The sequence below is a fragment of the Pezoporus wallicus genome, unplaced genomic scaffold (genome assembly GCF_028554395.1).
Source record: "Pezoporus wallicus isolate ANWC-B61680 ecotype Strahan unplaced genomic scaffold, APGP_CSIRO_Pwel_v1 contig_1583, whole genome shotgun sequence".
In the NCBI taxonomy this organism is placed as follows: domain Eukaryota; kingdom Metazoa; phylum Chordata; class Aves; order Psittaciformes; family Psittacidae; genus Pezoporus; species Pezoporus wallicus.
In genome coordinates, this window is record NW_026637266.1 from 699792 (window position 1) to 725841 (window position 26050).

The following is a 26050-nucleotide window of genomic DNA, read 5'->3' on the forward strand; positions in this document are numbered from 1 at the left end:
GGAATAATGAAAGACAGGACAACTTTGTGTGATTAAACATGACAGAGAGCAAACCTTACACTAAGAGCACACATCATATGAAAAGAAGTCATAGCAGACAGTTATTTACCTTTTCACATAAATACAAATAAGTTAAATGGAGAGGGGCTGATTAACACTCATGAATAACCTCACATTGTGTTTACCTTCTATTGACAGCATTTATCATGGCAGTAACACATTCAACATAAACACTTGTTTCCAAGAGGGCATTGTAAATACCTTTCTGAGAGGCATCTAACAGTTCTGAGCCCAACACAAGAGTAGTAATTCAGAGCTTCAGAGAACCACTGGCAAACAAGGATTTCCAAGAATAAGGAAATAATTTTGAAGGACTTGTCCAAAACTTTTCCCTCATGAATTAAAATGAGGTAGCAAATCAAGGTTTTATTTCTCCTCCTCCTAAGTCCCACATAACTTAGGCCTTAGAGTTCAGTGTATTTTATTGCCTGAACAAAAATAAGACAAATGTGTATATTAAGTACATACATTAAAAAAAGGAAAAGTAAGCTACCGTACCGTTAGGTCTCTGAAGGGATGTAGCAGCAAACCTAAAGGAAGTTTAGCTTTGTTTAACAAAGCCTGTGTCTGTGGAATATTTGTCAATGTACATCGAAATGAACTGAAAAGAAAAACAGTATGTTGAAAACAGAATTTTAAAAGATGTTTAAAACATTGTGTTAACACCTGATCTTAAAGAATTCTGAAATTTAAGAAATCCTGTATTATAAAGCTGATTTAATAAATAAAAACTAATGCATCAAGGAGATTAAGAAAAAGCCTTCTAAAGAAATTAAACAAAAATATACTCCCCTGTTCCCCAGTTTAGTAGTTCAGCAATGAAGGTATATCAAACTTAAAATAAAGAGGTAAAACTAATTTAGGTACAACGCTCAATGTAAAATGCTGTATTTTTTAATAATTACAAAGAGTTTTTTTAGGAGGATGAAGGAACTAAAGAAGGAATACAGTATTTGCTAGTTCTCAAAAAATAATATTGATAAAACAGTACAAAAGGATCTCAAATACTGAAAAAGTAACAATATTTTCTTTTGCTTAAAGTGGAAGGTGAGCTTAAAAGATAAAAAAAGGTCACTAAAAAAATCCCAATGCACAAATAGTGCTGTCCAAAGTGTTCCACACATGAGAATCACTTTGAGACCCCCCACTTTGTGATTTCTGTTTTCTGATGGGACATGCATTGCCACTAGGGTAGTAAGCTGAGTTAGTGTGGGGCGATGAATAAAATTTATTTTGTAATTAGAATTAAGATTTTTTTAGGGCCAGCAGTTTCCATTGTATCTAGCTGCACCTGAGTTGGGACAGTAAAAAGTACTGCTTAATGTTAACAGGAGGTGAAAGGATAATTGTAATCGGGATTACAATTTTCACAGTAAAATGTGTTCAGAGTTTATTCAGTGTACTTAGACGTGATCATCATAATTTTCTGGAAAAAAGTCCTATGCAATATTATAAAAATATTCTATGAGATGTACTGCATGACAATAAGGAGTTTATTAATAGATTTTTTTCCTTAACATGGATAAAACAAAGCAAAGACTAAGCAGATCTGATGTTGTAATAAGTGAGCCCAACTCAATGCATTCTGATGGCAGCATGATTTCAACCTTTATATAGGGATGTAGAGGATAAACTTATTTTCAAGTGAGTTATATTAGGTCATTACAAAGATTTAAAGTCAGGAGTCATTTTAGACTTTTTTGACACTACACATAATTATCAGTCACTGGAAAATGCTGTTCTAGGCACAGTACACTTACTCTGGACTGCAGTTTAATTTCCTAAGTTCAGAATTCAAGTTAGGCACAGGGGCTGGAACTGAAGATACAGGCAAAATATTTCTATCTTGTGTGAGGTTTACTGGTCTCAAGCTTTCTGGCTGCTGACTATGCTGTAAACTTAACCCTCCTATGGAAGAGGACAGCTGGTTCACACCTGGATATTGCTGAAAAAAAGTGAGAGCATTGCAAACAGGTAAACACACAGTCATGTTTGAATAACAACCTTAAATCTTCCCGTAATCCCAATTCTTCCAAACATATTAAAAAAAATACAGCAGTAATTAGTAATATACCCAAACAAGAGAAGAGTTTTATGGTAGAAATTAAAAAAAATGCTAAGACACAACTGACATAACAGCCAAATAAGTATCATTGGACAAAATTCAAATTTATTATACAAATCAACACTGGAGGTCACACATAAAACTTCAAGCCTCCCAGGCATAAGAAAACAAGTTACTAGAAGGCTGACAATACCCCCCTCTCCCCCCAGAAGGTTACAATGTAACTTTTCCAAGCTACAAAAACTTAAAAAGATATTTATTTTTAAATTAAAACCAAAACACTATAAAAGAGGAGAAAAGGTTAAGTTGGAATGCACACTTGAGGTCTGGCTGTCCAATGCCCAGCTCAAGCAAGGCTAACTTCAAAGTTAGATCATAGTCTTGCCCAGCTGAGTTTCAAAAATATCTAAGGATTGATGACTTCACAGCACGATCTGTTCCCCACTCCTATTCTGAAGAATTTTCCTTTATAGGTCCAACCAGAATTTCATTTGCTGCAACCAGTAATTACTGGGTTTTGTTCTTTTATTTTGTACTCCTGAAAAGAGTCTAACTTCTCTGCCCTTCTTCTGCATCTGTATTTTGCCTCAGTAACTGCCTCTTCATCAGATTTCACTGCTCTTAGGTGACTCACATGTGCATCAGGAGCCAGGTGATTGTACTTGAGTGCTTGTTCCTCTCTTTACCAGGAAAAAGGACAGATGGAGGCAACCAGCTGTACCACACACCCAGCACAGGCTCTGCACAGCTCTTTCCTCTGGACCCTATATCTTGCTTTTAAGGTGATTTAATGCTTGAGATCATAGCCCACAGTGGCACTCTGCTCAAAATCATTTTTGCTGATGAAGTACTTCATTGTGTTTCTTCATGGTTTCCTATCAATAAACTACAGCTGTTTGAAACCCCAAACATTAAAACTGTGGATGCTGGTAATAAGTGGTGAAGCAAAATTGTTAAGTGTAACTTTTTGGAGATATACTTAAAATTTTAATTCAAAAGCATTCTAATAAGAAGTTAGGATCCAGAACTATGATATCAATATTACACTTAACATTTATAGTCTCAGAAATTATAAAAAATAAAATATGGACACATGCAAAAAAAAAAAAAAAAAGAAAAATATATATCCCATAGAAAACACTTTCCCCATGCAGTTACTTCCTGAAGTAACTTTGAAATTAAAAATACAAACCTGTGTATAGTGCTGAAACCCAGGATGGTGTCCTGGATTACTGGGCTGCACAGGAGTAGGTGCCGCGTTTTGGTAGCCAGGCTGCAGTGTTGGATATCCGTAACCAAAAGGCTTAGAAGCTTTTGGTGTTTGTGGGGCTGATGAAGCAGGAACTGGGCTGCTGCTCACAGAACGTGTCTCTGGAAGAACAAACAAACAAACAAAAAAAAGCAAAAACCCACAGGTATTGAATTTTTTTGAAGTATTACTACTCCTTTTATAATTTAAATGTCGTCCTAAAACCAACAAAACTTCCATTTTAAGTTTTTGCATTAAGTTGTGTATCTTCACTGACTAAATAAATTATCAGTTACTGCAATTAGGCTGTTAAAGAGGGCATACATGGGAAGATGATCATAGGCCTAGGCAGCTACTAACAAAAGGCTATCTTATCAAACAAAAACAAAAAAATCAATCAAATCAACAGATCGAACAAATTTAAACTTGATGCTATTATTCTTTATGCCTTCAGGATATCCTGATATCCTTGATGTTTCAAAACTTGAACTGCATATCAACTATTACCAGTAACTTATGTTAAAACAATCAGGCATATAGTATAACCTAGAGAAAGATGCTTGCTTTCACATGAAGCATAATTTCAGCATTACCCTCAATTTTGCAATGGAAAGTATGACTTATGACGCAGGGAATTTTTATCAAATGGTTACTTCAATGTAAAAACTGTGAAGAGCGATTAAAAAAGTCAGGTATGTTCTCTCTGCTGACTGCCCCCATGCTGTTCATAAGCATTTCCTTCCACCTACTTGTTAATTAACAATAAGCAGCACTCAGAATAGAAAAAAAAAAAAATCATAACCAGTAAATATGTAAGTCTCTAAACAAAAATTTTCATAATGAGTATGTAATAAACTGCTTACCTGGATAGCCACCTCCTTCCAGGGCATCATAATTGTTCAGAACAGGAGAGGCACTGCTTGTAGTAGAGGAACTATCAATTGCTGGGAGGACAAAAATAATTTAAAGTTAGGTGCTTCAGAAATAGCAAATTTTTGAGAAATAAAGAGACTGAGATTTTTTTCCTAAGAACTTCGGTAAGAAACTGTCAAGAAAGTTCCTGGGAAAAAACAGCACTTCAGCCCTATAACTTGACAGCTGTTACTACTGCAAAGAGGAGGGGGAGGAAGAGAAACAACTGATGTGATACTAAAGCAAGCAAGCAAGCAAGCACATGCCCAAGAAATAGTAAGAGAGAGATCAATGGGAAAAGGACAAAAACAACGAAAAGAGTTGTTTCTTGAGATAAAAAATATTTTCTATTAAACTGTCTAGGCTACATCAACTGATGCCTTGCACAATCTCTGTCATGACTTCCTTCGTAACTGCAACCAACAGAAGACTCCTATCGTCTTCAGAGTATGCACCATCCCCACCTTCTAGCAAAACTGGCAAGCATACAATTCTTTCCTCCTTTCTGTAGTGTTGCAATTCAGAGCTTGTTTTGTTTTCAATGTAAAGCTTCTGTTTTCCGTAGAACTTGGTAAGAGGTCCCAGAATATTACTTTTGGTAGAGGAAAAGGTAACTATGTAAAGAGTAACCATGTAAAAAAGTAAGTAACAAGTAAATAAGTTAACTAGCCAAAAGTAAAAAAGCACATAGATACATACATGGTTGTTAATACCAAAGAGACACCTAATGCTTAATTTTTAGTTCACTCTATGCATATAACTAGAATGTCTTACTGTCAAAATACTGCAAACAAAAAAAATATTTAAAAACATTTCTTCAAGTGTGACTTCACATACATTTCCAAAGAAAAAAGGCCAAAGACATTAAAACACCCCAAGCCATGAAGTGCCACAGAAAAGGAGTATATTTAAGATTTCAGAAAAGACAATTATATATATAACTTTTGTGACAGAACACACTTAGAAGAGATTTACTGATACTGTTGTACTCAGAAGGATCAACTGTGACCACACATCCTACTGTGAAGCTGAAAGTATATTAGGGGAGAAATTCAGTGGGGGAACATGAGAGATTTGATCCCACTTCAACTGAGATTTCAAAGTTAAGAGACCCCTGCATATGGAAACATAAAGCATCCCTGACATCTGGGACACACATTAATATCATAGTGACAACGTGACTGTATAGATTATTTTTGAGCATTTTGCCTTTAAAGCATTCATCTAAGAAATAGAAAACTACTCCAAAAACCCCAAAACACTAACAATGCATTTTATTTTAAATATATTAACGCTGCAAAACTAACACAATGTTAGTTTTCAGATTGTTCTTCACTGTAAATTTCCCTTTGACCTTGAAGTTTATAAAAGAACATAACTGCAAGATTCATTTTCCTACCAAATTTAATCATTCCTTCTATTCTAGAAGCTTAAGGAAACAGGATTTGCTATTTTTATCCTGAGCTATTTGCTATTTTATCCTGAGAAACACAGCTTGTAAAGGTTTGGGAAGTCCTAGTACAGAAAAGCCAAAATAATGCTTTTATTATTTCAAGAAGATCAAGATTTAAGAATTTTCAAGAAGTACTTTTTTTGTCTGACCAGAAGCTAGTTCTGCATTTCAAAAGACATACCAAGAGGTTATAAGCACAGTTGTGAACATATAAAACACTAGTTCAAACTTTCTGATTTCACCACTATGTCACTCTTTACAGAGTTCTTCCCACAGTAAATTGCATTCATAAACTCACATCCACCTATATAATTTGATGAGTTTGCTCTTTTCACTAGGAAGACATTAATGATAGTGATTTGCAAAGAAATATTATAGACTTCCCAAGCTCTGCCAGAAAAGTTAATAGAAACCAATTTGACAAATATATGAAAGAATATATTTTTAAAGCATGCTGTAAGTAAAAATAATGCAAATTAGTCATACTTCTACTACTACAAAAAAAAAAAAAATCTATGTATCATTTCCAACATACAGAAAAGTTCCAGTTAGAAGGTATAAACTCAGGTATTTTGAACCACAAAGTCTGTCTAATTAAAAATAAGAAAGTGAATCCTATTTCTGAATATCTCACATGCTAACTGAAGACCTGTCACTTCCAGTCTTGGCTTCTAAAGAACTTTCAGATTTTGTAAGATATTCCTCAAAACTGTCAGACGTATAAGAATTACAATGTGTCCTATTCTACTTTCCACTGGAAAACAAGTATTTGACCCAAAACCAGCGAGAGTTATACAGCTTACTGCAGACCAAATGTGGCTTCAAACTCTACAGTGGTCACATGTGTCGTGGAGATCTCACAGATGCTCCAACAATAAAAAACCCAAGATCTTCTACAAAATTAAAGAACAGTTTTCCTATGCTTGAATTAAGCTATAACAGCTGTAAAAGTTTATTTGAGCATAATAAGGACCAGACAAGAACATATTGCAAAGACAGAAAAAATGTTTTGTTAACACTGCTTAGACAAAAATAATACTTAGAACATGCTTTTACAGCTGTTATTTTACCAATATAAATTTTGCTTTCAGAGTTTTCAAGAACTCTTTGGCAACATATAAGATCTAACTGGTAAGAGTGATAAAAAAGTGAGAAGCTACACAAACACAAGCAAACAGATGTCCAATACCTATTCTTCATAAAAACAGTACCAAAGCATGAGCTAGAAACCTGTCTACAAAATGTAGTTAGGATGTATATTAACTCCAGTGACAGGGCATAAAAACAGAAAGCTTACTGATCAGGTAGCCTACATATTGAACTTGTGCGTCCTTTAACTCTTTCGTGTAAGATAAATTTAAATACAATGATAGCTCAAAGGTTACAGGCTTTATCAAAGTACAGGACTTGAGAAAGATGGGAGGGAGTATGAAAACTTTGGTAGGTTTAGGAAACAAAGTAAGGAAACAAAGGTTGCAATTGCTAAAAAAAAAAACCAAAAAAAAAACAAACCAAAACCCAAACCCCTTACATTTACATTGATAGAAACCTTTGCATAGGATTAGGCAAAAAAATCAGTAAGTAGTTCTACAATAGAAAAACCACCAAAAGCCAGAATGCTCTCCTGTCTTTTTTAGACTACTCTTTAGAAAGCAGAATTCAAACAGCAGCTGTACCACAACAGCCAAAGCAAATTTTATATCCCAAAGTAGGATTGCTTTCTAGCTGTTATAGTCTAATTACTCATTACTTTAGAAAAAAAGTAATTACAAAGTATCCTTAGATTTAAAAAGTGGAGTTATTCTAGAGTTCCTATCCATAATTTAATACCAATACTGAAGCCTGTTGAAAGATCAATTGTGTTACCACACAAAGGAAGACACTGAATCAATTACCTGAAAGAGCCAGAATTACATAGGATATGCAAACTATCCTAATACCTTTGCTCCCCTAGGATGGGGGTAATAATATCACTTATATTGATACTACTGCACCCTCCAAACATTGTCTTTCTCTAGCTAGAACAATAAGTGTCTTTGGCTGAAAATGCCTTCCTCCTAGGAAAAACAACAACAGCAACTATTTACTTCTAATGTTCTAATTATTCAACGTAACAGTTGAATCCATATTATCCAAACGGATAACATGAATCCACCACACTATTTTTGACTTGGGTGTCATCCCTGTTTTGCTCCATTCTTCATGATATCTTGTGCACTAAGCTATTTTCAAAGTACCCTAGTTTTATATTTAAATACAACTCAGAATTATATGGCACTGTTTTTTTTTTTGTGCTCAGCTACAATATGAATTATAAGCTTAAAGTAAAAGTTACAAAAGTTTGCTATCCCCAAACTGCACACACAAATTGGAATAGCATATCAGCACAAGGTACATGCAATTGCAGACACTTCCATCTGTCAACACAGGTAGATGTCTAATGTTTAATCTCAAGAAGCTTTTTACAGTGTTACCATGCATATATAGATTGTAAATGGTTTTCTTTAAGTTGGAAGAAAATGTTAGCATTCAAGCAACTAAGGTGGTGAGAAACATCAAACTCAAAGCCAGACCGTTCTGACAAAATACAGGCAGAATCCTTGCAACCATGAACGTAACATTTCAATCAATCAGGACAAACTGCTTCTTAAAAAAATAAAAAAAAATTTAAAAAGTAAGCAAAAGTTCTTAAGTTCCCTACAGAACAAAGACGTTAATACTGAACCTACATGCTTGAGACATATCTCAAGAAAAAAAAAAAGCAGCACAAATTAATTTACTGTCTTAAAAATCACGCTTATTATCTTTCTATATTTACTTTACTACCTTAATTTTAAGAGTTCCCTATGCGTAAGATGAGAAACAGGTAAATACAAACTAGTATCTAGTTGCTTAACATAAGCAATTACCAGTCTAAGTTCTGGAGCTAGTTACTTTAAGAGTTTAAAACCTACTGCAAATCAAAACACTAAAAATAAGGGAGACTTGCAAGTTGTGACTATTACTTTGTTAGCTATATAAACCATCTGATACTAATATGAGAAAAGACAACCACTTGCTGACTACTATTGAATTCCTTTTTGTTACTACACTAAAAACAGCTGAGAAACTTCTAGTTAACTTGATATATGACGCATCAGAGTGACGTTTTATCTTAAAGGAAAAACGTTTCAGGGGATGGAAATATGGAACATGACTTGAGTAGGAAGAGAACAAGATACTGGTGTAAAGCTAAAGCCAACCTGCTTCCTCATCCTCCTCATCCTCTTCCTCATCATCTGAACTTGATGACAAGGGAGCTGGTGCAGAGCTAGCTTGATTATTAACATATCCACCATACTGCATGCCTGTGAAGTGGAAAGCACAAACATAAGAATCAGACAGACAGGAAAGATGAGAAATGAAGTCACAAATCACTGCATTAAAAGCAAGAGAAATTAGCCATTCTAGAGAAAATCCCAACATGCGAAAAGTTAGATCTACAACCCTAGACTATAGAGCTATAGCTCATATATGAACTATATTACCAGTACAACAAAAGCAGTTTTTAGTGGGCTAGTTTAGCAAAGTATTAGTACCAGAGGAAACTTCATATATATGTGTGTGTGTGTGTGCATGTATATCAGGAAGTTAACACACAGAGACTTTTTATATATGTATTTAGTATCAGTTTGTCCACTGGAATACTTTCAGAAGTTAATACCTAGAACAAAATTAACTCCCTCCTAGACAAATTTTTATTGTGCTATGAAAACATTAATATTGAACTTTTGCTTGGCACATCTGTCCCTTTTAAGACAAGAATAATTCATGCTGGAATTCTGAACAGTGTCAAAAATTAATGAAATATACTGCTGCTGCAATATGCGAGAGTACAGACGTACCTCTGCAACAGAGCCAGTGAAATTTAAGATGGGTAAATACGAAAACTTGGTTAGTCTTATTTTTAAGTTAATTCCTAAATTCAGGCTCATAGACCCATATTTAAGCACCTAAACGTATTATTCACTTTAAAGACCTGGTGACAATGCAACAATTTTTAACACTGTTACCTCCAAATAATAATCTATAAGGTTTTTTGGTAGTCATTTGGGGTTTTTTGGTTGCTTGGCTGGGTTTGTTTTTTCTTAGTCTGGTTTATATATTTTTTTAATTTTATTTTTTTTAATTTATGTGTGGGGGTTTGTTTCATTTTGTGATTTTATTTGGTTTTGTTTGTTTTTTTAATATCTACCTGAACATGCGAACAATACACAAAAGCAACACATACAGTATTTTAAAACAGTAAAGCATGCAGCAATGGCTTAGAACTGATTTTCTACATTACTCATTATTGATGCAATTTCAGCACCTCCAAGAAATCTTAAGTTTTTCTTTTCACCAGGTAGGGTTAGCAAGGATTTTAAATGGTCTGTAGTCATATTTAAATATATGCAAATGACTACTGCTTCTCTTAGCAATCCAATGGATTGCTATAACAAGAAAATATCCTAATTCTTCAAAGTTCTTTAAAATTGTTCAGACTTTTGAGAACTTGGGATTTTTTTTTCCCCTGTGCACTGTGGCACCATGAGTGTACTTTAACGTTACAAAGCACTACGGAAGTGTCATATGTTATGCATAATCTAAAACCATCACAGTAATAATCTCCCATCCACAACTTATTATCAACTCTATCAACTTGTATTTTACTTAAAATATAGGATAAAAATGCTGTTAGTTTAATGGATTTTTAAAAAGGTTTAGCAAATAGACCCAAGAGGACCACTTCAATTTCACTTCTGGAAAAACAACAGAATGTAGGTGAAGAATACCTATTCAAATAGTGTGAAAAAAAAAGGAGCAAAACCATATCACTGTATTCTTGAGAAGCTGAACTTTCATACAGAAGTTAGTGAGACTGACATGATTACATTTACTCTACTGCATTAATACTCATTCGATTCCAATCGAGTTTCTCCACAAGTAGTCACAATGATAAAGACACAAAAAAAAATAAAGCCAAGTGTGACCTAGGAGGTACAAAGCTTCAGTTTCTTCATACTGCTAAAACACTAACTCAAGTGATTCATAGGACTAACTCAAGTGAGTCATAGTCCCATCTTTTATGAAGGCTATTGGATGCACTTCATAAGAGATTTAAAAAAAAAAACCCCAAACCCAATACTCTCTGCGCAAAACCAGACTACAGCCAAGGAGGCTATGTCTTTTCTCAGGCCTGGGAGAGCTACGGAGGGAAAAGACAGAACAACTGCATTATTGTGGAGGAAAACAAAACAACTTAAATAATTAACATGCAATTAAAACGGAAAAAAAGTCAGGATGATAAGAAGAAACACACTTGATGGGCACAGTGAGAGAGTGCAAAGACAGACCTCTAACAAATACCATGTACAAAAATAGGAGAAGAAAGAAAAATCTAGCTGCAAAGGGCATACCAACGCAAAAATTCCAAGCACGGGCAGATGAGACGAGACTGAGTTAGTTATTTTACTAATATTACTTTGGAGTCTTTGGAATGCTTTTTGGAAGAGAAAAAAAAACCAAAACAACCAACCCAACTTCTACTAAATCTCCCACTTTTCCAGTCACATGACAGATGCATGTGTTCAGAAAGAATACAGAAGGAGATTAAAAAAATATGCTGGTGACATAGAAATTTAGGAATCATGGACTATATTACTATGAATCCTCTGACTGGTGTGACTTGTAACATCCTTATGAGTTTGCATAGATTATTTATATTCATTGCCAGCAGTACTACAAATTTCTGGCTTTAGGATACTCCTTGCGCTGTGCTAGCACTACTGTCCAGGCACAAAAAACATGAGAACTGATCTGACTGAAAAATAACCTAGTTTAAAAGTCATTCTCAGCTGGAAATGCATCCCATTCTGTTCTACTGCCACCAGTAGCCGATCACGGGGGAGAAAGCAACTGAAGGCCAGAAATGGGTGACCGAAGACAGCAGTTTCAAGTGCCACCACGTGCCTAACCATGACTTCTGTTGTGACAACTCAGTTCTGCTTAGTTTCTTATATAGAGTTACTATAATGTGAAAATCTCCCACCCTTAGAAGCACAAAAGCTTACTTTGAAATCATTATTTGAGTGAATTACTTCAAGGTCTGGCTTAAAATGTAACCACGTATTTAAATTGTCACAGATTTCTTGCACTGGAAACTTAGATACCAATGTACCTGTAATGTAATAACCTACTGTGTTTTACAGACCCTAGAAATATAGGCGGAAGGACACAAAGGGGTAAACTGAGCTAAGAACTCATTTACCTATGAAACAAACTAACTATTTAGTTATGCTTCATACCATGAAGGACTTACAAAACATACATTTTATGTGGCTTAAATTCCATAATGGAGCCAGACTGAAAATTAAATAAACACATGCAAAAATAAACTATATTCGGAAGATCTTTAACTGGCTCTCTACCCACAACACACATATATTCAATGAAGTTAGCATGGTATTAAGATCTTTAATATTACAAACAGTAGTCCTTACAAAAACGAATCCTACTTCATTCTTAAACTCAAAAACTCCTGACATCTTTATATTCCTCACACAGGTATAGAGCTGGTTTTAAAGTGTGCTCATACACACAGTGCATTATTATTCACTTATATGGAAGTATTTGAATTCAGTGCATTTGGTAGTGACCACAGTGATTTTTATTTAATGTACTAAGTATTCACACATTATATAGGAATCACTGCAAGAACATATGTATTGCACATCAAGGCAAGCACAGTTGAACAGCTAAAATTGTTTCTAATGAGAAAAAGTATGTGATTTCTTTGGAAGATGAAGCAACAGTTTTTCCTAAGAAGCACATCTACAGTATAAATTCTACCTCATATCAAAGTCAACCATGAAACTCTGCAAGAGCCAAGCACAGTTTCAAAAATTGATTTATCATTTTCCTCAAAATGTCACACTGTACATAGGACTTTAAAGCAATGAAGAATTATCTTTTTGCCTGTAAGATATGCTGATTCACAGACAAGCTGTTTTTTCACATTCTCCAATCCACCAGGAAAAGAAGGAAATTGAGGAAAAGAGGAAATTTAAATGTTTATGTCAGAGGATTTTGAAATTTAAGAATAAAAACCCATACTGTGACAGTCACACACCACACTTCTGAGAATTATTTTTGAATACTAAATGTATCCAACTGTTTGTGGAAAAATTAATGCTTACTTCCTCATACACCAAATAAGAATTTAAAATTCTGAAATAACCAAGAGAAAACACAGCCTCCTTACCCCCTAAAAAACAACCAAACAAACCAGCACAGTACATTAGATATAGAATACTAAATACAGAAATGTGCAACAGTCAACAGACAAGTCAAACCATAAGGGCAGAATTCACATGGATGAAGACTCAACTGATTCTTTCGTTACTTTTAAAACTTTCCTCCAAGAACTTAAAATAGCGAGCAGCTTTTTAGAAGAATGAGGGAACTAAAAGAAGAGGTTTTGAGGAAGAGACATGTAAGACCAACAAGACAAAAATGCTAAAGGAGACGTGACCAAATGAAATCAAACAGAAAAGCTAAGAGAAACTAGAACCAAGGTCGCATACAACAAGAACACTGAGGGAGCATGAAGAGATGCAAAAGGTGTAGTCCAGTCATACAAGCACAGAAAAGCAGCAATAAAGGTTCCAAGGTGTGCATGTGGAACAGGGCAGAAATCTGTACTGTAACTTCCCATTCCCTTTTAGTACCTTCCTGAAGGCCCAGCTCTGGTGACTGTGCAACAGAGGGTGAAGACTGCGGCTTGGAAGAAAGGCTTGGAGCAGGTGTCCTTACTGGTGAGATCACAGGAGAGGAAGCAGATGTTCCAGCCCCAGGCTTGGTGTACAGAATGCTCTGGCTCACAGAATGCACAGGCTGTGAAGAATCACCACCACCTGAAGACAACAGCAGAAAGCAGGAATGCTTTGGATTTGTACAGTTACACAATAAAAGCAATCACATTTGATTTCACAGTAACTACAAAAATAATACAGTACTTCAAAAAAGTTTATACAAAAGAGTTGTTTTTTTTTATTAAATATAACGTTAAAACTCCATTAAAATGAACAAACTGCTCTGACAGCTAACTGCAAAAAAGGAAATCATGATACAGCAAGATCAAGATTAAGCAAAAGCTAAACTGATCCATTTTTGACTGATCCTCATAACTCCATGTCCTCACAGGTTCCTCTTCCTGGGTAAGAGGAATGCAGTCCATGCAGGATAACTCCCTTTCAATATTCCTCCCAGAGACAGGAAACCTGAAAGTCAGCTGTGCAGCAGACCAACATTCTGCCTTCCTCACAGGCCTGGTACTTTGTGATTTTGATACTCAGTTATGAGACTATATTCCAAGCAGTCTGTTTCAACCAACCCCGAGTATTCCACAGAACTTCTGATGTGTTTCAAACATCTGGACCAGATATATTCTCCTTAAAAAAAAAAAGTCAAGATTAGTGCTTTGAGAGATCTGGCAAAATTCAGTTGAAATTCCTATCAGATAAGGACAACATAACTTCAATTAAGTTAGCTTTTAATAGGGTCACTCCTTGTTTATGAACTGAAAAAATTCATCATATTGATTCTTTCCAAAATCCTGACAGACAAGCTGTTAAAAATAATAATAAGGAAATCTGACCAATACTACTTCGTAAACAGAAATTAAGCAAGAACAAAATTCACCATTTGTACTCATCTAAGTTACAGAATTCACTGGATGATGCACCTGTAATACTAACATTGCTTCCTTTGCACATATAGCAGTACAGTTCATATATTCCCTGACTTTTCCTTAAGTAACGGGGTTGATATCTGGAAGGACTTTAGGGGAAGTTGAGTCTTTTAGAAGGAGCAAAAAGAAGAGGCAGCTTAAAATTATTCCTCTGCTTTTCAAATTCACTGCCAAAAATAACAGCATACATTTTCAGCACCCTAATGGAACTTTCATTTATTATGCAGTTTTCAAACATAATGTTGAGTATACAGACAGCTTTCACACAAGTGTTATCAAAATCCAAATTAAAAGATGTATTTCTTCGAAGGTCATGGACACAGCATTTTCTATTGAAATGTACTTGCTATAACCTCTGCTTCTACACATTACGTCTTGAGGACTCCCCATGAAAGCATCAGCATCTGTCAGCAGAAATATTCTTGTCAGGGTAGCAACACAGCTCCCTCAAAGCAAGATATGCAAGAAGACAAGGGAAGCTCTTTGCAACATTACTGTGCTTACCCAGGTTCTGTAGCAGAGAGAGTTATTTATGGGGTTATGGTATTTTCCGTACTTCAAGTCAATACAGTGATGTTGGCAACATCAAGCACTGCTGTAAAGCATGCCAAATGCTGTAACGCCAGTGTCACATATTCAAAACCAAAACCAATTTACACCCAGATTAACTGAAAATGTACTTCAAGCCAAGTACTAGTACCTATTCTCAGAAGTTATCCAAGATATCCTTCAAAAATGTAACTTTTTCATTTTTTCTTTGTAAAAAAAATCCAACCTGCAAAATTATACATTAAACTTTATTTGGTGGCTCTGGAAAGCTCTTGAAAGCCATAAATAACCAAGACCAAAGGAAACACTTCAACAAAGTTAATCTTAAAAAAGAACACATTGTTAGTAGCTATCATCACATGAGACAAATGTATGGTTATGGTAATTATGGTATCAATTTTTTCCTTTTCCTCTGGCAAGTAAGCAGCTTGGACTCTGTCATGTAAGTACTGATTAATTTAGGATTGCATATTTTAGCTCATGACAAAGCTATACTCTAAACTGATGTTCAGTCCAAGTTTCCCATCAGCTTATGCAGCCCAATCAGGCCATATAACATTGCCACTAACCAATCCCATGAGAAGCCAAGGGCTTTGTCAGGCTGCAATAAACATAAAACCCAATCTCACAGACACAGTATTTTCTGTTTCTCATCTTCCACTCCACTCACCTATAATGGGCACTGAAGTCTTCCCTTGTGCCATTCAACCACGAACATCTCTTGTACTAAAAATGACCAAGTATACCACTTGGTTACAAAAGCCATGTACTAATAAAGCTCTACAGCTAAAAGGTATGTTACAGTAAGAATCTGCATAGCTGTGCAAACTAGCAGTTTAAGTCACCTTTTTCTCTACGCACTGTAACTTAAAAGTTTTTACTTAATTTCCAACTTGAGACCTACAGGTATTGTAGTTCAAAAAGCACAGTACCACAGTACCTTCTCAACTTTTCAGAAGAGATGTAAGAACTATTCCTTTTGAGCTGCTATAGCCCTCCTGGTCTTCCACCCCCCTCCAACATAACATGCAATTCCTGCCTTAAGATTTAACACCTCCCTGCAGTTAGGAAGATATAGGACTGTGTTGAAAGACAAACTTTCTGTATCTCAGCTACAGTCCTTCCTCTTTTTCCAACTACACCTATATTAGCAGATTTACAGGGTTATAACCTACATTCCTAAGAAACTGGGGAAGCAAGGACTTTAAATCCTGATCTGACACAAGGGGGGAAGTACGTGAATGAGATCAAGAAATTAAAGTGTCTCCTGCTCAAGCAGACGGCCTATGATTACAGGACAGTGGACTAGGAAGCAAAGAAACCCTGACCTATCCCCACAGAGGGAATCTCTTATCTCGCCCCTTCTCAGGGATGAGTCCACTAAAATTTAGGCATCCTGGCCGACATCCACACTGACTGGAAAGCACCAAGAAAAATCAGAGTGCACCAACTTCAGTTGAAATAAGCTGAAAAAAACCCCAACCCCAAACCCACTAAGGAAAGCTACTGAGCTAGAAAGACAAAAAGCCTAAATAATACAAAGTGCGTTATTTACACAGCACAACACCATTTCTGGACATACCTATACCAACACTGTTCTGCTGAAATAGAAGAGGGTGTTTTTGCTAGATGAAACTAGTTTAAACCAGCAAGCAGAAATATATTTCTTTTCTACTTTATTTATACTCCCTAAAGCAAAGAAAATTATCCTCACTGGCTGCTATTTACCAAAAAAGTCAACTTCCAGAAAAAGATCCCTCTTCAAATAAATTTCTTCTTTAGAAATCTCAGCAAGCTTCACTGAAAATACCTCAGTGATTCTAGATAGTGGCTACTGAACTTTCTGAAAAAGATTTTTGTTGCAGTTCTGTGCCCTTAGTACATGACATACAGCAGCTCAGGGCTTTGATCTGAACAGTTTCAGCATTTTAGGGGCTTTCTAAGCCCCTACACAAATAATTTTCTTTAAAAATCCAATTGTAAGTCCAAGGCTTAGAACTTCTCTGATTCAACTAGAAAACAATTCAGAAATCATCAAACTTCTGAAAAGTTCATGCCAGTCTAGATTTCTTAAGTCCTGATTAAACATAGATTTTATTAAAAACATGGCATTCTTCTATAGAAAGAACACTTCATTTTCATCACAGAGAGCTTTCAGTGTTCACTGACTGCGCAAAACTGCTGTTGAAAAATACATTAAGACAGCATCCTGAACTACAGTATTTGCTTATTTATAATTTGAGGGTTGTAAGGGGTCTTCTTTCACAGCACAGCAGCAATAGCATGAAACTGTCTTATTGACACTGACTAATAGTAGTACACTGTATCAAAATTTCTTTACATGGAACACTCACAGAAAGCACTCTTAGGAATTACAGTAAATTTTCTTTTTTCCCCACTTTTGCCAAAAACTATATACAGAAAAGACTGAAACAGTTTTCCATCATTTTCTTCCTAGAGAACAGTAGGGAGGATTAAATATTCAGAAAAACTACTTTTTACAAAGCACTCCTTATTTCTTTAAATTCCTTGTGTGTTGGACTCAGACACTTTTCAAGGACATACAAGAGCAGACAAACAATTTTCAAGATCCAATTCCTTTTCTGAAAGGCTGCAAACAATTAGAATACTATACAGGAAATTACTCCATCTGAGAACAAGACAACTGCACTGGAAATTTAAAAAGCATATCAGTGTTGCAATAAGTAAATAAATTATGCCAGGACAAGACTATTACTATTTTAAAAATTGTATTTATTATATATTCATATTATTTTGTTAGTAATTATTATAAACCAGGTGTTGCAGCAATTGTATTTTTAACATATTCTAGCCAAAGACTTCAAAAAAAGTCAGATATTACAGAATGGAGTCTATTTAGCCCCAGACTTCAAAAATGGTGCCTTTAGAATTTAATAATAAAACAGCCTGGCTCTTCCTTCAGCCTACTACTGGCTGCTATCTTTATTTGCTCCTTCCCAGTCAGTAAATACAGAATCATTTGTGTGCTGAGGTTATACCAGGATTCAGAGGGAAGAGAAAAACAGTTATTCTCCAGATAAACCAGTTCCACAATCCAGTCCAAAGCACAGGGCATGCTTACCTCAGCAGCTTTGCAAGCTCAAAACAAGTTAAATGCGGTTTAAGTAATTATGCCTGCAGTCTGGCAAACAAACCGGGTACTGCAATGTTACTCAAGTGTAACAGAAACAGTGGATCAGATCAGTGTTTATTTTTGTAACTGCAAAGTGTGTACCTATTATGCACCACTACCACAGCCAGTTTGATCATCAGCACTTTGAAATTCAAGCATACTATTACTATGTTTTCTTAAGGCCATATATTAACTCAGTCACTTCATTAAGAAGGGCACTCACTGAATTAAGAAATAAGACCACCCATTGCTTACATTGCTCTTCATAGTCTGGTCAGCTTCACTTTTTACCTTTAAAACAGCTGTTCTTTATAAAAAATACTGTTATAAACAGATCACTGATTTCAAGATAGCTCCAAGGGAAATAAAATTAACAGACGTTCAAATTATAACTTTCTGTTTTCATTTTCATACAACTACTGCAAATCTTTCTATTCTGGAAAGATATCTGCATTCTCTCTAGTCCAGCTGTAGATTCTGCACTCAGGAACAATTTTTTTGGCCAGAGTTTTAAATCTTTAGTCCTTGAAAGAATTCATTTTTAAGCTCAACTGTGAAATGCAATCAACTTCAGAAGCTTTTCAAGAAGCTCCCTATTTTAATTTTTTAAACAGTATTTTGATTCATGTTTTTGAAATATTACAGAATATTGCACAGAGCACCTCAGAGACAGAATTCAAATCTACTAATATTCAAAGTACTCAAACTGACCTGAATGAGGACTCTCTACATCCTAGCCTTGGGGTAGAAAAAAGCAGTATTGAAACTAAATGCACCATTGGCATATATTGGATAAGCTTGATTTAAGCTTAGCTAGTTTTTCCAGTCAAACCTTTATCATCATCAAAAAATCAAAACCATGTTCTCTCAGAAGTCCTTGGTCTTAGAAAACCTCAGCTACAACGACTGCTAAAACAATTCCAATATTAAGCTATAATCTGAAATATCAGGCATAAAAAAGGAAACCTTCTACAGTTCTCTAATCAGTCTCAGAAAAAGAGAAAAAGCAGAAAAAGAAAACCACTATTTTAGAACAACTTTCAACTGCGTGGTCAGAAAATGACCAGTTGAGAAAGAAAATCAGAATTTTCCTGCACATGCTATTGATCTCTCAGAGAGAGCAAGACGCTTCAAGCACTCCCACACTTCTGATCTCTTCCATTCTTCCTACCAAGTACTGCCTACCCTATGAACTTGTATCAGTTTTCCCATAAAGCAGAAGCTGCAGCTGCTACCAAGATCTGAGCATACTTGTCCTCAACTTGCCCTTCATAGCTACATCCATATTAAAAATGTCAAGCTGTTGTTTAAAAAAAAAAAAATAAACTAAAGCTACCAAATTACTCATTCAAATGCTCATAAAAGTATTATATCAAACAACTGCTTCCAAATCCATGCAGGCTTCCACTTTTTCTGAACTTTCTGAAGAGCATATGCACGCTCCCTTAGGTAAAATTTGAAGAAACAACTTAGATCACGACTTCGAAAAATTCTCTAGCCAGAAAAGAAGTATCTTAGTGATTAATATACGTGTTTCGGAAATTACACATTCCTTCAAAAGTGCATGAAAGACATTCCCTTCCAAGGCCACTCACATGAAAAAAAAAAAAAAGCCAATAAACTACAGCTATCCCCTAAATAGCATCTTTTCCTGTATATCTCTGTAGAAAGATGTCAGTGATACAATTAGCTGCTATTGTGAGGACTGTGGTAAAAATAAAAAAAGCTTCAAGAATTAATAAGGACAGAATTCAAAATTATGACACTGAATTTCATGTAGTGAACAAGTACAAACCAACAAAATAATGATTTCTGATGTTTCCCAGATAGGTCTGGAAGTTCACTACCCTTCAAATAACAGCATACCTGTATTTATTTGGTTGTTTACTTTAGAAACTGATCCAGCGAGATTCCTGCAGAGGTTGTCTTGAATGGACTGAGCAGATGAAGTAGTTGATAATGTTGTATTATATCCCATGGGAACATGCTGCTGAAGGGAACGAGGTACTGATGTACTCTGGCTAGAAAACGTATTTGTCTCTTTGAACTGTCCAGGAGCAGGTAGGGTCTGAGAGGTAAATGCCTGCCCGTACACACTGCCAGCAGCCACAGGATAGGAAACATTAGGATACGTGGCACCAGGAGCCAGGGGCATGGTGTAGCGATCAGAATTGAGGGGAAATCCCTGAGATGTAACTGAAGAGCTGACAGAAGTGCCGTAGTGATTATCAAATGCTGCATATGACTGCTGAGCACTTGTATGCAAGTAGGATGCACATGATATTGCTCCTTGAATAGGTCCTTCAGCTGACCCCACGGTATGGGGAGGAATATTGTTGTACAGCTGCTGCGATTCCTGTGTATTCAACGCACTGGTACCCGCAGAAGGAGTCATAACATTTTGTGCTGGTGCTGAATAGTAAGTAGGGTAGTAATTTGCTCTATACTGATTATCCAAATGTGAAGCAGCAGCTTTATTGGGCACTTGGGAATAGTGTCCTGAAGGCGCACTATAGTTTGGAGGATGCGAGTCATAGCCAGAGGGGAACTGCGCGTGACCCTGCACAGGACCTGAAACAAAGAGAAAATGTCACATGTATTAAAGGTGCATCTGCTAGTAGTGACAACGGACTCTGTACTTACTCTAATAATAAGTTTCTTCTTGGTTTCCACCACTAGTTTTGAGGCCAATTTCCATCAGCAGAAGGAGAACAAACCAAGTATAATGCACACTTCTTTACATATCCTCAATATGGTGACCAAGATACAGTGCTGCAGGGCACTTCTTTTTGTCTTCTGCTCTTTCATACTATGATTTTATGAAACCCAACAATTTTATGAAACTACAGAGTATCTGATAAGGCACTTCATTTCTCTTTACTGCCCGATACTTACATCAGGTATAAGAGATGTGATTTTCCTGTCACTGCAACTGGCTCTGCAACATTAGAGATTAATTACATAGTAGTCCAGTAAGGGTCAAAGCAGTACTCGTTTGCTAGAGACGCAATGTTAACTATGTCCAAACTGGTTTTCTTTTCAGTGCCAACAGATCAATGGTAAATCTGAAGGGTTTTCCTCAACTTGTTTTCCTGAACCCTGTATGTCTAAGTCACCTTTATTTCCATTTTTAAGTAGAAACATCTATAAGGTTTGAACTTCACATGAGCACAGAAGAGTATAAATCCCATGAAGACCTCATTAAAAGAGACACACCTGACATTTGAAAAAGTGCTTCTTTTATTTTAAACTTCTGGTCCTTTAAAAGCAAGTTTTACAATTACAGATGACAGATTATTCCCATTATCTGAAGTGAGGTTTTGTCCATTTAAAAATTATAAAGAAATTAATTTTTGTACTGCAATTAGTAGTTGAAGCTACTAATGATGACGAGATAATTGGTCAGTTTTCAACACCGGAAATCTGCATAAATCTTTTCTGTCATTGTGAAATGTTGTTAATTGCACAGTCTGTCCTGTTGTCTTAGGTACTTTGCCTTCCTCCCAAAACACCTGACAAGTTTCTCAAAAAACAACTCCACAAGAGGATATGAAAACCTTAGCTACACACAGATGTACTGCTAAAACACTATCTCTATAATGGAAGCAGTGAAGCTCCGCTACAGACAAATTAATATTTTATAATGTTATAATGTATATCTACACGGGCATTAACACGTGAACCCCAAAAGCCTTATCAGTTTTTAAGGAGGGTGGGGGTGAGACATCACAAAAAAAAAAAAAAAAAAAGCACAGTGCTATGGCTGTACTACTTTGTGTGGTACATAAAGCTTTGCTTGCTAGTGTCATGTTTGGTTTTCAGTTTCTCACCTGAATAACTTAACCATCTGCCATGAACCCCACCTATATATAGTCTGCGTACCCTACAACACAAACTTGCTAGCCAAGAATACCTGTTAGTTTCCTGCAACTTTTAACATCCCCTTACACACCCCAGAGAAGACTCACAACAGATCCTGCAGGTATCCTTTAGGGAATGGACAGGGGGCAGCACCACTGTGCCTTGTTAATTGCTGGCAAACGAGCCTGCAAATCAAGCACTGCTGAGCTCTCACAATATGGAATGAATGTCTAGCTCCTTCAACGACCCAGCTTCCTATTTTTGCAATATATTCAGGGATTTTGTCATTTTCAGACCTTTATCCCCGTTATGAAATTTAATGAAATTGCCCAAAAGATACAAAGCCTGAGGAAGGATGGAAAACAAGGCTAAATACATAATGAAAATGATGGTCCCAAAATTCTAGTAGAGATACAAATGGTAACCTTACAAACCAACTGTAGACAACACTAGACAGAACAATGGGGATTCAACACCATTATCCTCTCAGCCTTACATTTAAATGCATTAAATTGTTAGCAAAGTCCTCCATCGCCACTGGAAAAAACATCACCTTTAGTACTGATTTAACAAGCAACATTTCATTATGCTGAAACTAGGAAAGAGGTAATTTGCCATTTAGATACAAAGCCACTTGTAAGACTACAGCAATAAAAGCTTCTTGAACTTGCAAGAATTTATTCAGAAGAACTGTATTTTAAAGCCCCAGACTTCTGAACAACAAGCCAAAAAAGGGCTTTTTTTTTTTTAAACACTTGCTTTCATTATTGAATCAAACCAAAAGCACTTTAAGAGAGAAGGAAAAAAAATACAAACAAGAATTAAAAAAAAAAATATCCCCAAGTTATACTAAAACTAAAAGCTCCAACAGTCTCAAATGAATTTGTCACTGGACCAGCCAAAACTTTTATAAACAAAGCTGAACATCCCTTTAAATATCAGTCTATGTGCAACAGGTTGCTTGCTTTCTGCAAAAAAAATCCTTCCATCAGATCTGAGTAACTTCAAAGTTCTACCTGAAAAATCCAGATTTTATGAAATTACAGCACAGAGCACTCCAACTATCTAAAAGGATGCACTGGTGTTTTCTTTCAGTTAATGAAGAAATAGCTGTACTCATATATCTAACATCTAAACTACAGAAAACTGATGTAAAATTAAATTTCAAAATCAATTATAACCTTTCTTGTAAAATTTAGTTTCTATTGGACAGCACAGAAATTTCCAGTATTGTCTTCTCAGTTATTAATTCTCTCTATTCTCTCTCCTGTTCTTCTTCTAAAGAAACCAAACCAACCAAACAAACAAAAACCAAAGTAAGCCTTAAATTCTGTGTTATAACTTCAGAAGATTAGTACCAGAAGACGACAGACACACTAATCTAAAAATTCTGGAATGCTATTGCTAAAGGACACAAAACGACAAATTCAGAGTTCTTGTCTACAAATCATCAAATACACACCACTGTAAGGTATCTTAAGGCATACAGAAGCCCAAGTTGACTATTTAGCAAGTTATAAAATAAAAATCCAAACCTATTTCTGAACAGTGTATAAATTTCTCCGTATTAAAGTGTTTCAAAGAAAATAAATGGTCTACTATAAAGTTTTAAGAAAGTTGTTTTTAAGAATATTATCAGCAGCAAGGAGTTGATTAAAATAACAAATAGTAATGATGGTTCTTTAAAAATCAGTTTCAGTCAGTTAAAAACACAAGAAGAAAGCATGATGTTAGTTTCTACTTGTTTCTGTGAAACATACTTTCAGGGTACTGATGCTGTAGTAGCTGTGCACTGATAATGCTATGTTTTTCAGTAAAAGCCATGCAGGTTGGCATTTTCTGAATAATTTTGACAAAGCTTAGCATTAGAATACTAATCTACCATTTAATTACATTCCTTTTCGGTCACTTCAACGACTTTTGCGCTATATGCAAACTGATTCAAAACCTACTTTATAGGCATGTAACTGCTTATCACCTAACTACCCCTTTGACATGAGAAAAATTCAGCAGTAAAAATTCTTCCATGTCATTATCCTGCATACTGACTTGCGCAGAAAAACTGCCTGTGTTCAAAACAGCCTGACTACAAAATAAAGGGTTAAACAGTAAAAGCTAAACCTCTAGGCAAGCAAGAGGCATAATTTAGATACCATACTATCATTAGGTGGGGACAAAGCTCATACAGGCAACCTGAAAAGTTAACGAGGTTAATAAAAAACTGATTTTATAGCACACCAATTTAAAAATTAGGCAGTGAACGCTAATTAATTCATAGTACAAGTAGTATCAGCACCTCTCCCTCTGAAAAGGAAGTCAGTATTTTGGGATTTTGAACTCTTTTACCTTTGTTTTTCAGTGACCCATATTTCACTGCCCAATCTTGTTTATTCAACTCAAATCCCAAGATCCTGTTGCGTGAATGCCTACCGTCTACTATGTTTAAGTTCACACACAGTTATGAAGCAAGTAAGCGCTCTCACCTACGGTACGTGGTTTCCTGCCCATACTCACGCACGGCTGCCGGAACCGAGGCCTGGATGTGCCTGGGCCTCCAGAGCATTCCCGAAACACCACAAAGCAGGCGCCCCAACACGGACCAGATCCAGCCTCCAGGGAGGGCAGTAAAGAACACCCTCTCCCTCGCTGCTTCAGCGAGGCTGCGCCTTCTAACACCTTAACTCCGCACGTAGCGACGAGAGCCGGGGCGGGACGCGCGGTTCCTAAGCGGCTTCTGCTGCCTTGCAGAGAAGGGCTTCCTTACATGCCGGCTCCACCGTGGCCCACCGGGCCCTCCGGCGGACCCGCGCCCTTGCCTCCCCGCACAGACCCCCACACCTCCCACCACTGCAGGAGGAGGGAAAAGAGACCAGCTTCCCCGGCCCCGGCACCTGCAGGGCTCCCGAGGAGGGAGCGGAGCCGTGCAGCTCGCCTCAGGGACTCCGCGGGCGGCCTCTCCCCGCCGCCCCGGCCGCCAACGCTAGGCCCTGCGCAGGCCTCTGGCCCCTCACCGTTCTGATAGCGAGGCTCGCCGCTCTGGAGAGCCGCGGCCTCCCGGGAACCGCCGGGCCTACTGGGGTAAACAGCGGCACCGGCGGGCCGCGGCGGCAGCCCGGCGGGCGCAGACATGGCTTCTCGCAGCTTTTTCTCACTCCAGCCCGCGCCTGTTCCTCCTCCTCCTTCTTCTTCTTCACCCCAGCCGCAGCCGGACATCAAGGGTCGCCAATAGATTGGGCCCAACGGGCGGGAGGCCACGGCCGCTCCTCGGGAGCGCGGAAGGCAAAGCACGCAGCCGGGCCCAAGCGCCGCTCCCGCCACCGCGGCCTTGAGCCCGTTAACGCCGCCTCCCACAGCGCCCCCTGGTGGCACCTCCGCGACACCTCCCTGCCCTGTGTGAGGGGAGCGGGCTCCCCTTCTCCCGTCGTCCTCACACGCCCAGGCTACTGCCCAGGGCGGGTGCCGCTACGCGGCCGGACCGCGCGCGCGGGGAGGGTGCTAGTCTCCCGGCAGGGAGAAGCGCGGCCCGCTTCATCTGTGGGTGATGGGGGCCGTATGTCCCATTTGCGTGCTCTGCGCATGAGGAAGAGGCCTCAAGGTGAGGTGAGGTGAAGTGACAACTGTAATTATTCTATATACAGACACAAAAGCCTTAGTGAAGCAGAATGAGCTGAGGCAAGGCTTTTCATTCTGTATTAGGAATGCACACTGTGTATTCTCTCTCTTTATGGTGTATAGATATTATCTGTGTGCACAGAAAGGCCTTGACAAGGAAAATCAAGGTGTGATAAGGCAAGGCTTTTCATTCTTTATGCAGAATATATACTATATATTCTCTAAATAGATATATATTTATACTATATGTATATAAATGTACTATATATTCTCTAAACAGGAATATATTTACTATATATATAAATATACTATATATTCTCTAAACAGGAATATATTTATACTATATATATATATAAATATACTAT

General features: G+C 37.0%; 1 protein-coding gene across 1 annotated transcript in view; it reads right to left on the reverse strand.

The window, feature by feature from the left end:
* The window catches only part of SEC24B (SEC24 homolog B, COPII coat complex component), a 42319-nt gene extending 17102 nt beyond the window's left edge, over window positions 1–25217 (reverse strand). The window contains exons 1-8 of the mRNA XM_057404556.1: window positions 25085–25217; window positions 20079–20783; window positions 13488–13673; window positions 8982–9086; window positions 4238–4318; window positions 3318–3496; window positions 1821–2005; window positions 559–661 (exon numbers count right to left, since the gene is read on the reverse strand). Coding sequence (XP_057260539.1) covers window positions 559–661; window positions 1821–2005; window positions 3318–3496; window positions 4238–4318; window positions 8982–9086; window positions 13488–13673; window positions 20079–20783; window positions 25085–25202 — 1662 coding nt within the window. The 5' untranslated portion in view covers window positions 25203–25217. The remainder of the gene's footprint in view (window positions 1–558; window positions 662–1820; window positions 2006–3317; window positions 3497–4237; window positions 4319–8981; window positions 9087–13487; window positions 13674–20078; window positions 20784–25084) is intronic.
* Between the last annotated feature and the right edge of the window lie 833 nt (window positions 25218–26050).